Below are 17,372 nucleotides of genomic sequence, written 5' to 3' on the forward strand. Positions count from 1 at the left end.
ACATGTTAGTTGAAAAATAAAGGCAAGCAGTATTCTAACAGATGTTTGAAGTAGGGTTTATTTAGATGGGTACAACATGTTAATGCTATTTCCCATTATAGCAGTCTGATGTCACTTTCTGAAAACAATCATTAATTTTTCAACAGATTTAGGATTAGTATAGTCAATGGCAATTTCAACACTGTTCCCAGAAACTCAGACTTTCTTTTCAATGATTTATCTTACTGAATGAAGATTAATCAGTTTGTTTTGCATCTCAGAGAGAAAGTAAACATTACAAAGAGATAACTTGTATTTTTCTTTCTTTTCTCAAATATTATGGAAGTGGGCTCTGAACTGCAGGAAACTGAAGTTATTGTAACTTCAAATAAGAAAGCAGGGGAATTTTGAACGTTATATTTTAGGAGGCTTTAAGCATTAAAATCATTCAAGAAATGAATTTATTTTGAGGTACTAAAACTTAAAATACTTAACATCATAAACCGTTCCCAGTGCTAGTTTAGAAATGCCAAATTTGTGTAATGAATGCTGCAACAAGAGTTTTACACATACTTTTCATATACACTTCCAGTATGTCACTGGATAAGTCATTCAACTAAATCTATTGAGATAAACCCATCTGAAACTGTTGAAAGATGTTGTAAAATGTTTCCTTAAATTTCCTTCTAAGTGCAATGGGAGAATTTTGATTTAGTGTAATAAGCTTCTCATAGATGGATATTATATAAAAAATACATGTTCATGGCCAGTTGAATATGCACTGATATTTGGAAAGGAAAAAAAAATAAGTGACTAATATTTCATTAATTATTAATTACTCTTAATGCAAAGATAAGAGAAAATGTTTTTGTGTTACATTGTAGGATATGTTAGACATTAACCTCTCAAAAACATGTGTATTTTCCCTAACACCTGCCTTTGTTATAGTTGGCACTAAAAGTGAAAGTATTTTATTCCTTTTGTAAAATAATTATTTTTGAGATAAGGTCTCATTTTGTCCAGTGGATCCTCCTGCCTCAGCCTCCCAAGTAGCTAAGACTACAGGTGTGTGCCACCACACCCACCTAATTTTCATTTTATTTTCTGTAGTGACAAGGTTTTGCTATGTTGTCCAGGCTGGTCTTGAACTCCTGGCCTCAAATTATCCTCCTGTCTTGGCCTCCCAAAACACTGAGATCACGGCATGAGCCACTTGCACCTGGCCTCAAAATAATTTGAAAAATACAGAAAAGCAATGAAAAATTTTCATTTGCAATCACTTTTTCTCAAAAATTTTAAGCAAAGTCAGTAAAATTAAATTGCATTATGGAATTTTTAAGTATAATACTGACTAAACTCATTAATACAATATATATTTCTCATATATAAGAAATCTCAATTTTAAAAGGCAGTAAAAAGGAGGTAAGTTTTCAATGATATATATCTGAACTATAGCAATGCCTATCATTTTACTACAGCGTTCATATCAAAGACTCCCTCTAAACTTTAGTTGGAATCCTTGCATGTAAAAGGAATATTTATTTTTAGGTGGTTTAGGCAACTGAGTGTAGTTGATATTTTATTTAACTTCTGGATGAGGCTTGATAGAATTATGCTTTTAAAACAGAAAAGAAAGCTATGCTCTTACCTGGAAAAATATAAACCAAGAAATAAGCCAAGGTGAGATGGGATGGATTGGTCGAGGGAATATAAACTGTGGAATAGTTATAAATATTAGCTTGATAAAATTCACTAAAGAAAAAGGAAAAATGAGCAGTGGAAAAAGAACGTGAAAAAGAGATTTCACTTAATCACTTAGATTTTTTGAAATCTAAGAATGAAATGTTAAAGGAGAAACTGAGGTTGAATATTTTATTGTCAGTTTTTTATATAGAGACAAAAGATATTGTGGAGAAGTTACGTATTGGATATGGTTGAATTAGGGAGAAAGTGAGAGAAGGGCTGAGAAAGGGAAAAGATTAAGGTAGAAAACAGGACCAAAAAATTATAAAAAGAGATTTGATAGGAATAAATAGAATAGCATAGTAACTTCAGAGTTTGAAGACAAAAGGTAAAAAAAAAGATACAAGGAAATTGTATTTAACCTATTAGAATTTATGGCCATGTGAAATCTATGGTTCTCTCACCCTTATTAATATTCCCGAAAATCTAACAAAGTAAGAGAAACACAAATCCTAGGAGCCTTGTCTGTTCTGCATGATACAGTGTGCTAGGCAAACCTACTGCCAGTGCGGGAACAACTCCAGGGCAAAATGGGATCCATCCCAGAGTTCTGAAGGAAGTGGCAAGAAAATAAACAATATAAAAATAAAATTAAACACCCCAATTACTTCCAAGTTCTTTATAGGGTTCTGGTTTAATGTAAATCTCCCCTAAATCTCCATCAATTCAATGCTAAAATAAAAAATATGTTTTTAAAAATTAAAATCCTTTATCAGTATGGCCACAATTACCGCAATTTCAATTCAATCTACTGAAGTTAATTTGAAGTAGAGTGAGATTAATATTTTCCTACCATCTATCTTTTAAGTCCTTCACTGTGTATTAGGTACCTTCTGCATATAAATTTATTTTCTCAAAAGTTGTGTGATGTCTTTTCATACAAAATGGAAAGTGTATAACTTAAATGACCAATTTAAATAAGTAAGATTTCTCATATGCCCTTTACCCCCTTCCCCAAACACTACATCTAGAATGAACTGACTTGGGAAAATCCTCTTCTTTAACCACAAATTTAGTGTTATACTATTACCGTGATGAACAGAAGATATCTTCAAACAGGTATTATTTAAGCAATTTGCATCTATTATTTAACTTAAGCCACAAAATCTTGTGAATTAAATACCTAATTACAATTTTAAAGTTTGCTTTGGCAAGATCAAATAACCTGTATTTGCCTATAAGCCAGTAGGTGGAGTAGCTGTGATTACCCAGCTTTTAACTACTCAGCCATAGTGCTTGGCTGTTAGAGAAGCTAAGTTGGTACAGTTATCCAGCATGGGAAGGGAGATAATGGATGGCAACATTTATATATTGCACAAAGGAAAATGAATTTTAAGATTCTAAAACCTGCCTGTCATACAATGAAAAACATATTTCTTACTGAGAAGTAGTTATAGACCAAGTTTTGATTTTAAAATATTGCCTGGGGCGGGGACTTTTGGTTTGGCATTTTCTGTGTGTGTGTTCAAGGATGTACAATACAAATAGAAATTTACATCCCAAAATAACTTAGTCAAGTTCTGTCAAACCAGCCACTTGTTGATATAGGCAATTTGGCAATAGTTTCTTAGACAAAATTTCATAGTTTAAGTATTACTTAATACTTAACTTGATATAGAAGTTAAACATTTGACAAAGTATGACAATGGATGGAGTATCTTAGTGTTAATTAATTCTATCCTCTCTCACAATCTTAACTTCCTTCCTGTCTCCTCAACTATCTTTTAATAGAAGATTGGGCATAGTTACAGTAGCTGATGAAGTCTTTGTCTGATAATTTTAGTATGTGGATCATCTCAGGGGTGGTGTCTGTTCCCTTGTAACTGGGTCACATTTTCTAGGTTCTTTATACTTTGAGTGATTTTTGACCATACCCTGAACATTGTGACTATTATGTTATGGAGATTTTATGTTACATGGTGGTGAATGGTGTTGGTGATTTTGTTTTTACAGGCAATTACCTTGCTTAGCCCAGACTCTAAACTCTCACCGCTACAGAGAGCAGCAGCTCAGATCTCAGTTCAGTCTTTTAAGCCTTAGCTGCAAACTGCTTTCAGTCAGTCCTGCTAACTTGGGGACAGCCAAAGACACAGCCAGGGGCTGTATTTAAACACAGAATTTAGGGTTCTTGTTCTCTGAGGCTCCTTCCTTCACTCTCTGGTGACCACGGTTACTCTGGGCTCATTCTCCTTCCTGGTTCTTCCAGTCAGAATCATAGTGGGCTTTCTACTGGAATTTCTACCACTGCTATGCCTCCACTACAACTGTGGCTACCACCAGGACAAAACGACAGAAAAATGGGAATGCATTCTGAGCCAATTACTTCCTCCATATTTTTTTACTCCCCTCCAAAATATGCAAAATTCAGTCTCTAGTGTCTTCAGATAGTTTTTTTTTTTTTGCATGTTGTCTAGAGTTTATAATTATTTATAGAAGATTGGTTTGTTAGGTGCTCACTCCTCCACAATGGAATCTGAACCCCTAAAGTTTGGTTTTTTATCCTTCCATTCCTCTGAGATTTCACCATGATTTTCCAGAGATATCTTATTGATCAATCCAATGGCTTTTTCTAGAGCTCTCATTCTGCTTAATTTGGCATCTCATTTGGCAGTATTTCACACTATTGACCAGTTTCTCCTTGAAACTTTTTTTGGCTACCAGTATAATATGACATTTCTTCTAAAGTTTTGTTATTTTCTTTTTCTTTTCTTTCTTTTTTTTTTTAAGACAAGGTCTTACTCTGTCTGTCACCCAGGGTAGAGTACAGTGGTGTTATCATAGGTCACTGCAACCTACAACTCCTAGGCTGAAGCAATCCTTCTGCTTTAGCCTCCTGATTAGCCTGGACTACAGGTGCATGCCACCACGCCTGGCAAATTAAACATTTTTTTTTTTTTTTTTTAGAGATGGGGTCTTGCTATGTTGCCCAGGCTGGTCTTGAACTCCTGGCCTTAAATGATTCTCCCACCCTGGCTCTCAAAGTGCTGGGATTATAGGTGTGAGCCACCATGCCTGGCCAGGTATTTTCATTGGTCCCTCTTCTCCCTAAGTCACAAACATGGATATCCTCTAAGGTCCAAAGCTGGGTGCATTGCTCTTTCCTCATTATATACCTTTCTTTAGATAAATCATTCACTGAGCATTCATCTCCTAAAGTCTGTTATCTTCAGACCTAGAATCTTTCTTAATGGCCATTGTCAAGTTTCAATCTGTCCTATTCATTTTCACTCGTTCTGGTGTCTACTCTAGACCACAAACTTTTAAAACACATGTAACCACTTTTTCCTCAAATCTGGTTCATAATTCCAATTTCAATTTTCTTTTTTTAATGTAAGGTAATTCTTCTTAGCATCAACAATCTTAGGGCAGGAGAAACCCTAAAGAAACTGAGATTAGGCTCTCTTGGAGTAGCAAAGTTCAAAACAAAACTGGGGGTCTCACCCAACTTTTGTTTTGCCAAAGAACTCAGTAAAAACAACTAACTATCCAGATCTAGTAGTATCTTCTTCATGTCAAACAGGAATGGACCTCTATCAAAAAAAGTAAGAAGGAGAGTTTTAGATTCAGCTTTATAAGAAAGTTACCACTTTATCCTCAGGATAAGATGAGAAAAAAGGGCTGGGGACAGGAATAAGGATTCTCAGGCTGTAGCATAGGTAAAAAGGAGGGAGGAGAGAATGTTCAATCTGCAGCAGCAAGAAGGAAAGCAAGGGGCTCTGCTGCAGCCATTTGGCGATCCAGCAGGAATATAATCCAGATGCTACTTCTAGGGAATATAGACAGGTCAGAGGCCCCCTGTGGTATTATTAAGATGAAATGTAGAGGGAAACATGTTACCTTTAATATTATTTGTGAAGAGCAATTAGGGGTAAAATTAACAGTGGGTAAACTCATCAGATATGGAATTACTTACAGGAAACTGACTTGGAAAGTAAAAATCACAGCACTACTGATAAACACAATAGGAAAGAGAAAACAAAAGATATCCTACCTTACAATTATTTTGCTTCCAAAAGGGACTCATCAAGGAAGGAAAAAAACCACAGGTTAATGACCGAATTGGAATTGTAGGAACTACTTTATAATAGTTTTATTAGGATTCTACAATATGTATCTTAGAGAAAAAAATATATGGAAAGATGACTAACCAGAAAAAAAAACACAAAATCTCTCAGGGAAGAAGTCAGCTTTCATAACATAGCAAGACTGCCTAAGCAAGCAACAGACAGGTTCAGAGAGTGTAACATATTAGGTGTAAATGAAATATTAGGTGAGAATTTCCCTCTTCTACCCCCAAATTCTAGGAATATCTTAGAGGGAACCACAAATTTAATAAAAGGGTGTTAAGATACAACATTGGGAAAAGTGTTAACTAAAGATCCTGTAGTTTAAAAAAGCTAAGTGATATTCTTACTGATTTCAGATCCTATATACTTTCTTGTGCCTTTAAAAATTACCACACAGAGTACATATTATAGCACTTTACAGGTGTAGGGTATTGTGGAACATACCTGGAAACATATCAGGTAGATCTCTGGAACCACACTGTCTTTTTAACAAATTAGAGTCAAGATTCAGAGTTTGCTCTAGACTTAATATAATAAGTATAGATAAATAACTAGGAGCAATTTACAAGTATCATGATTTAAAGTATGAAGATGTAAAATAACTAGTTATCCAATAAATGTGAAAAGGACTGATAAGCAAGCACTATTACCTCCATGTACAAATAAAGGTTCCTGAGGAGATGCTAGAGTATTCTTAGAGCATGACATTTTTTCAGTAGGAAGCAAAGCAAATAACTTACTGAGAAAAAAGCAACATGACTTTTTCTAACGGGAAAGGTAATGTTTTCCTCTCAAAGAGCAGGCATGTTTGCTATAAAATGGTGGATTCTCCAAGCTCAATATTCCTCTCCTTTAAGGCAACCCATTGCATATATGCATCATCTGGGTCTATTTGTGTCACCACCCAGGCAGGACCAATGCAAATATGATGTTCTTGTTCTACTGTGAATAATAAAGTCCCTTTTCTCTGATCCAGTCTTTAACTGGCCAATCTAGTAGCCTGTAGGTAGGTAAAATCAAATCCCAGAGCCTGACATCCTTGAAGTCAACTACTGTCACAATACTATTAGGATGTTATTTGTATTTTTTACTGTGTTGGCACTTACACTGGTGATGTAAAGGCAATGGCAAGTAAAACTGCTGGTGCCTGTGAATGACTAAGGCCATGGCACCAAACCATAGTCACTATATTCTTCAATGCCACACACTGAGTAAAACAAACAAACAAAAAAGCCAGTTTCATCTAAGAATGTCCTTAATAAGGCAGTAAAATTTATTAATTTTATTGAATTTTGATCCCAATTTAACATCTTTTTAATATTTTATGTGACAAAATGGAAGTATGAATACTTCTGCTGCATACTGAAGTACAGTGGCTGTCTTTGGGAAAAGCACGTGTACAATTGTTTGAGTTGCAAGCTGAACTAGTCATTTTTTTAATGGAATGCCACTTTCACTTGAAAGAATGACTGACATGCAAGCTATGGTTAGTCAAACAGTTTCCCAAGAGCAAATGAAGTTAGCCTGTCACTTTAAGGAAAATAACTGACAAGATTTGTTCCCAATGATAAAATTTGAGCTTTCAAGTGAAAATTAAAATTTTAGAAAACCTGCACCTGTCACAGTAAGCTTGACAGCTGCCCAATATTTAAAAGACTTTTCTGATGAGATCAGTAATGATGTTAAATGTGATTTTAAAATATTATATAATAAGTCAACATTTGGGAGATCTGCATAACTCAGTGAATCAGTATTTTCCAAATGACCAATTCACGATGGTACAAAATCACACACATGTAAGAGATACATTCAAAGTACAAGACAAACGAAGCAGAAAAGTTCACTGATGTGGTTTCAGATTCCATACTGTAGCTAACATTTTAGAAACTACTACTTATCAAGTTTTGGTATAGTATCAAAGAAGAAGATCCACAATTGCTAAAAAAGGTATTAAAATACTCTTCTGCTTTCCAACTATGTTATCTACATGGGGCTGGATTTTTATCATATAATTCAACCAAAAAAAAAAGTCACAACAGATTGATTATAGAAGCATTTCAAAACTCTGAATAAACCAAATACCTTCAAAGCAGATTTTGAGAACTTTTAGGATAACAGACTATAATACAATAATAAGGGAAACTAGATTGTTTGGGAAGTACTATAGTTTGGATGTTTGGCCCCTCTAAATCTCATGTTGAAATTTGATCCCCAATGTTGGAGGTGGGGCCTAATGGCAGGTGTTTGGGTCATGAGGCAGATCCCTCATGAATAGATTAATCATCTCCCTGGGGGAGTGGGGGAATGAATTCTCCTGCTCTATTAATTCCCAAGAGAGCTGGTTGTTAAAAAAGAGTCTAGCATCCTCCCCCACCACCCTTGCTTCCTCTCTTGCCATGTGATCTCTGTATACACTGGTTCTCCTTCATGTTCTGCCATGAGAGGAAGCAGCCTGTGACCCTCACCAAATGTACATGGCCAATCTTGAACTTTTCCAGATATTAGAATTGTGAGCCAAATAAACCTTTTTGCTTTATATATTATCCAGCCTCAGGTATTCCTTTATAGCAACAGAAATGCACTAAGACAGGGGGCTAATCCTTACCTATTGAGGTTGAGAAAACAGCCATTCATGCCTTACTCAAGAGAAATTAGGGCTGAATAGAATATGCTAACTCTATTTTGTGGGCTTTGAAGAGTTTCAAAAAAAGGGAGAAATGTGAGAAAGGGGACAATAGGGGGAAAAGTCACACTAGAGATACTCAAATTTGCCTGGAAGTTAAGGAAGAGAATTTAAAAAGTGATTTCATCTCTCATTTTTTTTCTTCTCCAAAAATATTTCCAGTATTATAACAAAGCAAAAACCCTAAAATGAAGTACTAAATTAAAAAACACAGACCCAGAGTAGGAAAGGGTTAGGATAAGTTAATAACTCAGATTTGGGAGCAAATAAAATTTCTGTACAGAAATTTCAATGTAAACATTAAAATGCTTTGGATATCAATATATTTTTTCCTTAGAGTTTGTGATTTTTTTTTTTTTGAGACAGAGTCTTGCTCTGTCACCTTGACTACAGTACAATGGCATCATCGTCGCTCACTACAACCTCTATCTCCTGGGCTTAAGCGGTCCTCTTGCCTCAGCCTCCTGAGTAGCTGGGACTAAAGATGCATGCCACCATGTCTGGCTAATTTTCTTCTATTTTTAGTAGAGACAGGGTCTTGCTCTTGCTCAGGCTGGTCTCAAACTTCTGACCTCATGTGATCCTCCTACCTCGGCCTCCCAGAGTGGTAGGATTACAGGCGTGAGCTACCACACCTGGCCGAGTTTGTGATATCTTTATTATGACACTTTGGAAAAGGCTCTAAATGAATTGATCAAAGACAATTTTTTTCCTTCTAATTACTATTCTACCAGAAAGTCTATAAATATACAAAGACTAGTTTCCAAAGAAGAGAATACAGAAGTGTTATATATAAAAAGAGGGTATATATGATCAGTCTCTAGAAACAAAACCAGGAGGAATGGGATATTTGCTGACTGAGAAGGTAAGGGTTCCCTGAGGTGCTATAGAAAAACACATGTTTTTCTGCAGTTCTCTGTAAGCCCCAGCCTAGGTTGGCATGTGTGATTATATAGTGTGCATAATCACCATCTCTGTGTAATCAAAGATGAAAAGAAAGAGTCTAGCATAAAAAGAATACAGCGACACATTTTTAAAAAGTTGAGTAGTAAATATAAGCAGTCAAATTTATTTCAAGTTCCTTGCTTAGAAAAGCTGCTATGTGTAAACCAGATTTGACTTTCCTACAGAAATCACTCGGTAGTTACATGTCTAGCTAGACTAAAGGTTAATTTTTAACTTTTGTTCAAAATGATGAAAAACATATTTATCATATACCTGTAAATTATACTCTATTTTAAAGCTTTTACAATGTATATAAAACTAGGTACCAGGACAATATATCACAGCTTAACAAATACAGTTTAAGAGATTTGCAATAGAAAAAGTGTCTGGAGTGTTGAAAGAAGCTGTGGGGGCCCAAAATTCAGAGGGAGCTGCCTTAGTGGGAGCTACATCTAAAGTCCCAAGTGTATGAGATGAACAGTGTAAGGATGGGGATGCCTTCTAAGACCTAGATCGTGAGACCAGGATTTTATAAGCTACGGAAGGCCAGAAAGCAGAACAGAGTTCAAGTTTACATACTTTTACAAAACTGCTGTACATAATAACTTAAGGAACACACCACAGGTAAATACTGCTCACTGAAGGACTGTCTATGATAAAGTAACAAAGAGGTAGGAAGCACTCTCTTCTGAAGCAATGATTATGTTATTTAAAAATGGTTATGGTAAATGAAATTGCTCATTCAAAATCCTCAGTTTTAGCTTTCAGTTTATATAATGTTCTCCAAAGTGACCTGGAATAATTTTTGGTTATTGTCTATAAATTATCCTTTTTCCATCAGAATCTTGTAGAAAATTTAAGTCTATATATCTATGCACACATAACCATGATAAAGGCAAATAACATGTCTTCTTTCCCTACTTGAACTAAATTTTGATCCCTGCTCAAGCCTACCTTCAGTTCGCCAGGCATTTTAACTTTTAAATTAAGATCCTATATGTACCATAAAATTATAATTAGGATTTCACTTTGTCATATAGTTAGGACTTCACATTATTTTATAAAGCTTGCTAATTGCTTTGGGTCTCCAAATCTTTGTTTTCCCAACCAGACTACAGTTCCTCAAAGGAGATGGATGTTGTCTTACTTTTTTTTTTTTTTTTGTATTTCTGTCAATGACTAGCAAGGCTGGGCTAATAGGAGTTCAATAAATACTTCTTGTCTAAGTGACTGACAAATGAATTTTTAGACATCAGCTTTCTTCAAACATGTCAGAACTTCTATATTTACTTGCAATTGCCAGGTACAGCACATCTTATTTCCTCAGTGTTAGCACTGATGGCAGCTCCACAGCTACATCACTGTTTCACTATTCTAAACCTACAAAGTCTTTCCTGTTCTTCAAAGCTACGATATCTGCTTATCTAATCACAATGATAGCTATATTTGAAATCTGCAAACTGTTTAACTGACACCTTATATTAACAACTGTACTGGTTGTATTTTTAAGTTTTTGATTAACTCAAATGAAAAAACAAAGATATATATAAAGCATAAATTAGAGAAATGAAGAATAAAATCAGCTATTTGGACACAAGAACACATGACCTCTATGTAAATAGTTAAAAGTTGAAAGAAACTCCTATGTTTACTTCATATTTTGTATTCTAGAATCTGAAATAACTGAAATAATATTAATTTTGATTATTTAATCAAGAATTTAAGCCAGAAGACAGGGATAATATCCCTTTGTTCTCCGGTGATTGGTAGTGCCAGGTACACAGCAGGAATTCAGAATTATTGAATGAATGAAGAAAAACTAATTTACCAATATCACAAAATTCTTTTTGGTGTTCTATATCATTGCTCTCTACATATTTTCTTGCATCTAAACACTCCAGAATTTTGTATAACTCTCCACCAAAACAAAAAGTGGGATAGAAAGATGGGGGCAAACAATGTCTTTCAAACCCCTAGACACTTAAGATAGTATTTAGTTTGGCAACTGAACTACATCCCAGAAGAAAATTCTATAAAAATCTAATTTCCAAGATTATAAAAATATACATTAAATACATTAAATATGTATACATTTAATACATTAAAATACATTATAATCCTGTTTTTTAAAAAAGTGAATTAAACAATGACAATTTATAGTTTTACATTTGTTACTTTATAAATAAAAAATTATTATTTGAATAATTACTGCTATCAGACATACGTTACTATGTTGGACAATGTTCTGAGAACAAGAGATGAATGGTCTTTGTCAAGAATAAGTGTATGGGCTGGGCGTGGTGGCTCATGCCTGTAATCTTAGCCCTCTGGGAGGCCGAGGCGGGTGGATCGCTCGAGGTCAGGAGTTCGAGACCAGCCTGAGCGAGACCTCGTCTCTACTAAAAATAGAAATAAAAATTATCTGGACAACTAAAAATATATATAGAAAAAATTAGCCGGGCATGGTGGCACATGCCTATAGTCCCAGCTACTCGGGAGGCTGAGGCAGTAGGATCGCTTAAGCCCAGGAGTTTGAGGTTGCTGTGAGCTAGGCTGACGCCACGGCACTCACTCTAGCCCGGGCAACAAAGTGAGACTCTGTCTCAAAAAAAAAAAAAAGAATAAGTGTATGCATTTTTGTGTTATTTGATTTCCTATCTACACATATTTTCAATTTTTAAAATTGGTTATAAAAAAGAATTAGTAACAACATGCAACAGTTTCTTGGTTCTCTAAGCATTGCTCAGCTATTCTCTTCTGGAAAGTCTATGTTCATATTAGAATTTTTGAAATTGTTCTTAAGATGATAGGCTATGATATTTCTTTTCTCTAAGATTAATAATGATAGGATTCAGGAAGTTAAAATTCCCTATTAATTTCTGCCAAGTTCCCTTACGTGTCATCAATATTTAACAAATGGTGAATTAAATATCAGCCTCCCACCCCACCTCTTGATCATTGATACTCTCTTCTGTATACCACAAACAATCTACAGTATCTGTGCTGGTTTTAAAATACATTTATAACAATTTGATACTCATATCTTCAAGAGGTGCAGCTTAATTCCTTGTTCCTGGAGCACTTAGTGGCTCACTTCTAATGAGCAAAATAAAGTAGAAGTGAAGGTGTGTGGCTTGAGATCAGGTCATAGAAAGCACCCTTCTCTCTCTCTTGGATCACTTACTTTGAGGGAAGTTAGCTGCCAGATTTTGAGGGGAGGCCCACCTGGAAAGGCGGCCCACCAACAGTCATGTAAGTGCACCATCTTGGAAGTGGATGCTCCAACCACAGTCAAACCTTCAGATGACTGCAGTCCTAGCCCACATCCTGACTTCAACAAAAAGAGAAATCCTGAGTCAGGACCACCCAGCTAAGTCACTCCTGCATGTCTGACTCACAGAAACTGAGATAAATATTTGTTGTTTTAAGCCATTAAGTTTTGGAGTAAGTTTAGAGTAATTTGTTATATAACAGATAATGCAAAAGACTGTGCTAACTCCCGTGGTATACAAGGAGTAAAACTCAGGTTTTCCATTAAACCAAGTACTTCCTTCCCTAATGTATCCAAACTATACACAGAGTACTAAGGCTTATCTAATGATACAGGCTGTTTTGTCTTGACCTCCTTCTGTCTCTTCTAGAAGTCAAAGAACTCTTGCATGCTTTTTGTGTAGGAATAACATGAACGAGACTGAACTATAAATTTCATGTTTCTTAAGTAAAATTTTCTACAAGGGGCTCTTGCTCTGTCACATATCCCACTTTCTTCTACTTTACATTTCATTTTCTGAGGCAGCCACAGTTGCCATTTGCCAAAATGTCCACAAGTCATTCCCCTCTCAGATATCCTAACAAAACAAAATCCTAAACAAAACAAATAGTCTAAAGAAAACAAATCCTCAAACCACCCACCAAACAGAAGGAGGAAAGGACTGTGGGCGGTTAGTAGTAGCTTCCTTCTGTTACTGGTTCAAAGCATTTCTATTAGCTTATTAATTCATTACAGAAGCTAGGCCAATTGACTGGGAATGTAGTTTCTAGAAATAGATTAGTTTTTCAGAAGACCAATAATATTAAAGTATATTGAAAAAAGAAAAAAAATCATACCATCACCTTAACCATTTCTGTATAATGCCTTCTAGTTCTCATCCATGTAAATACATACTTTTACAAAATTGCAATCAAGCAGTACAAATTATTTCTCATTTTGGAAAAAACTTAATATAACCAAATTATTCAAAGTTCTTTAGGAAAGGATTTTATCTGCAGTAGCTAAAAGTGAATTTAATTATAACTTACTAAGTATAGGTCAACACATATGCCAGTGGAAAAGATTTCAATTTCAATTGCTTGATTGACCACTTTTTTTTCTAAATTAGGCCTAATTTTTTACACTGAACATATAGCCAGCTCTCAAATATTCAATAAATCTAATTCATCTGTTCTTTTAGAATATATGTCCTTTTCTCTTTCATCCTTTATATATTTAGTGCTCATTAGTACATTGGCTAGAGATTAGTAAAGGAAGAAAAGAGAGCTGAAATACATGACAGTTAATTTTTACATTTATTAAATGGTTCTAATATAAGAAGGTTGAATTGATGAGCTATTCAAAGTATAAAAATGTGGCTATCACATAACCTTTTCCCTACCAGTAAAGATAATTAAGAGAACTCATTGAATTTAGATTTACTTCTTACTTGAAGCTTTATTCCTCACTTGGAGCTTTTCCTCTTATTGTCTGTCCACAAATACAGTTACAATTGATGCAACATTATTAATTCTTTGGAAATAAGCTATTTCTGACATGTTACTTAAACTTAATTTCAGCCCAGATACCCAGATATATATTTTATAGATAAAATGCTTATCTTATAAAATTAAAACAAATATAATTTTAAAAAGATTTCTGCTTAAGGTCTCCCTTTGAATACTCATTGACTAAAATATAAACTTGAAAACTTTCATAAGCAACAAATTACTCAAATTTAAAATAAGCTAAATTATTAATACATCTGAGAGCTTTTCAGATCACCCCTTTTGTTCCAACCAAGGTTTTATTTTCAAGATTACTTCTATATATTTTAAACTAGAGATAGTCTATTGCTACAAATGAAATATGAGAATTTTGGTTATTAAAAATGAATGGTAAGCAATGATATGTGAAAGTTGTTAAAATAGGAAAATGGACTGTAAATACTATTTACTTCACTAAATTTATGCCAGCATTTACAGTAGTTCAGTGATTTTATAATGTACTATACTAGGCCTAATAATGAAATTGTTTTCCAAAAGTCAGAATCATTGTTTCTCAGTTTCCTCTTTTGCAAAATAAACCTAACATATTCCAATGCCATGGTTTCTTATGTTTACTTACCACCATTTTTAGATAAATGGAAATTGGAATGGGGGGTGAAGAAAACTGAATGACTCAAATAAATAATGGTTTCAAATAAAAATACATGAACTGAGAGATACTATAGAGAACTTCTCATTCTAAATTTTTTTTTTATAGAAAAAGCTTTCAAAATTCGATTTCTCAGATTTGATGTAAAATAATAACAAGATAGTTTTAGTTATGGAATCATTCACCAAATAACCCTGACAAACAAAGCTAAAATCTCCTACCTTATTTAGTAAGAAAGAAATACAGCACTGTTGACTTAATTAGTATTGTTAATATCAAGAAATCTTATGGTACGAGTTCTTATTAATATTTTATTCAAAAGATGTATCATCCCACTAAAACCCAACTCATCTCATTAAAAAAATTCCTTTTAAAATTTATAATATTTCAGTGATTCAGGACAACATGGAGAACAATATAATACATATCTATTTATCTTCCACCCCAATTTAACATTTTGCCATATTTGCTTTAGATCTATTTAAAAAAAAATTTGCAGAGATAACTGAAACCCCCATTACTCCATTTCTGGACATCATATAGTCTCCTCTCTCCCCAATTCTAGAGGTGATAATTTTTCTAAAGATATATACACTTCCTGCCTATGGTTTTACATTTTTACTACATATTTGTATTTTCAAAAACATTAATGTTATTATATTTTCATAGTTACATAAATTATTCCCATTTATCATTTCATAATTTCCATTTTATACTCAACATTGCTTTTGAAATTTAGGCATATTAACATATATTTAGTTTAACTTTTCTATAGAGGTACTATTCTGCTGATGGATATTTAGGTTGTTTCTAACCAAAGTAGCGTGGATGTCCTTGCATATGTCTCCTAGCAGATATGTAATTATTTCTTCCTATATTGCTTCAATGAAGACTTTTTCTTAAGCTGGTTAGGTGGATTTTTTTTTTTAAACTAAGCACAGGCAATTGAGAAAACACTAGAAAGCTATTTTCTAATCTGTGTCTTACTTTCTACCTTAGTTTAACCTTTTCTTTCTTTGTTAAATGCTTGTGATACAGATAAAAGGTCACTAGAAAATATAAAACCTAAGCTTTAATTTTACTTGGAAATAGTTCTTCTATTTAGGAACATATAAGTCATATGTTTGTATATATGAAACTTCTGTTTGGAATTCCAGTGGTGGATCACTTCAGGAAAATAAAAGGAGGAGAATGTGTTCTGCATTAGTATTTGAATGTTGCTTTTTGCAGAAGCAATGTCTACCTTTGATTGTTTTTCTCTTGGTATTCCTGATTTCACTTTATCATGTGGCTGATCAAGAGTCAAATTATTCTTCCTTGCTTCACTGTCTTCAAGCAGGGGAACACAGTCATAACTATTATCTGCAAGACAAAAATCTCTTGGACATTAGGAGGGAGCCCTTAATTTTGGTATTACCTGAAAAAAAAAATACGCACAACTATCATTTTAAAAGACATGATTTTAAGCTATGAGTTTTAAAAAACTGTTAAGATAATAGTTATTTTAACAAGTTGCCCATTTAGAGATTTTCCTTCCCATTAAACACACAAAACCCCTACTCTCCCTAAGTCAGTAGTATGTAAAATACATAGAATCTAGAAAACTAGAAATACGCTCTTTGCATCTTACCATCAGCAACAATTAACTTTTACATAAGTCATATTTTCAGGTATGCATTTCTTATTTAAGATAATTTATGTACATAACTACTCCATGCTTACTGTAGAAAAATTAGAAAATGTAGACATGCCAAAAAGAATAAAAAATAAAAGCTACCCACAATTGTTATCACTTGTGAATTATTCCTGGTAACATTTTGGTTTCTATTCTGTCAGAGTTTTTCTGTTCTTATACATATAAATTCACCCATGAATTGTTTTTTTCCTGCATAAATGAAATGACATATTTATTTATATATACTGCTTTGTTCACTTTGCTATATATTGTCAACATATCTCTTGTTAGTAAGTTAACACCTGTTATCATCACTTTTCTTGGGTATATGGTTATTCATATGGATTACTGTAACTAATTATTGGACATTTCTTTGTTTCTAGTTTTTTATTATTAGAAATTATACTGTGATGGACATCCTTGCATATATATCTTTGAGTACTTGAATAACATTCTCTTATGATATTTTCTTAGGAGTTGAATTTTTGGTTCAAAAGACACATTTTAAAAAGCTTTTGCTATTTATTGGCAAATTGCCTTTTAGGAACTTTTATCAAATTAGAGTTCCATTATATAGGAGTATACATAGGAGTCCATTTTCCCATAGACTGCAAATGTTCATTTAAATAAACATAATATATAGCTGTACCAGTTACTATATCTGTACTATTGAGAAACAACAGAGAAATAAAATAGAAAAACTTTGAGAGGTTCAAGAAATACATAAAAAATTAACATGAACATACCTCGACTAGAATTCACAAGAAGTAACTGTGATTTTAGCTTGTCAATAATTGTTTGTTGAAGTGACAGCTGTTCCTGTTGCTCACGTATTCTCTGCTCATAGTTCTCAGTCTGCTGACATAAAAACCA

The 17,372-nt window shown here is 33.8% G+C and overlaps 1 protein-coding gene across 1 annotated transcript in view; it reads right to left on the reverse strand.

Moving 5' to 3' along the window:
• Positions 1–17,372, reverse strand: part of TANK (TRAF family member associated NFKB activator) — a 59,619-nt gene that overhangs the window by 14,481 nt on the left and 27,766 nt on the right. Inside the window, 2 exon segments of the mRNA XM_045559840.1 lie at positions 16,068–16,186; positions 17,246–17,354. Of these exon segments, the coding sequence (XP_045415796.1) occupies positions 16,068–16,186; positions 17,246–17,354 (228 nt within the window).

Source organism: Lemur catta, chromosome 8 (genome assembly GCF_020740605.2).
Source record: "Lemur catta isolate mLemCat1 chromosome 8, mLemCat1.pri, whole genome shotgun sequence".
Taxonomy (NCBI): domain Eukaryota; kingdom Metazoa; phylum Chordata; class Mammalia; order Primates; family Lemuridae; genus Lemur; species Lemur catta.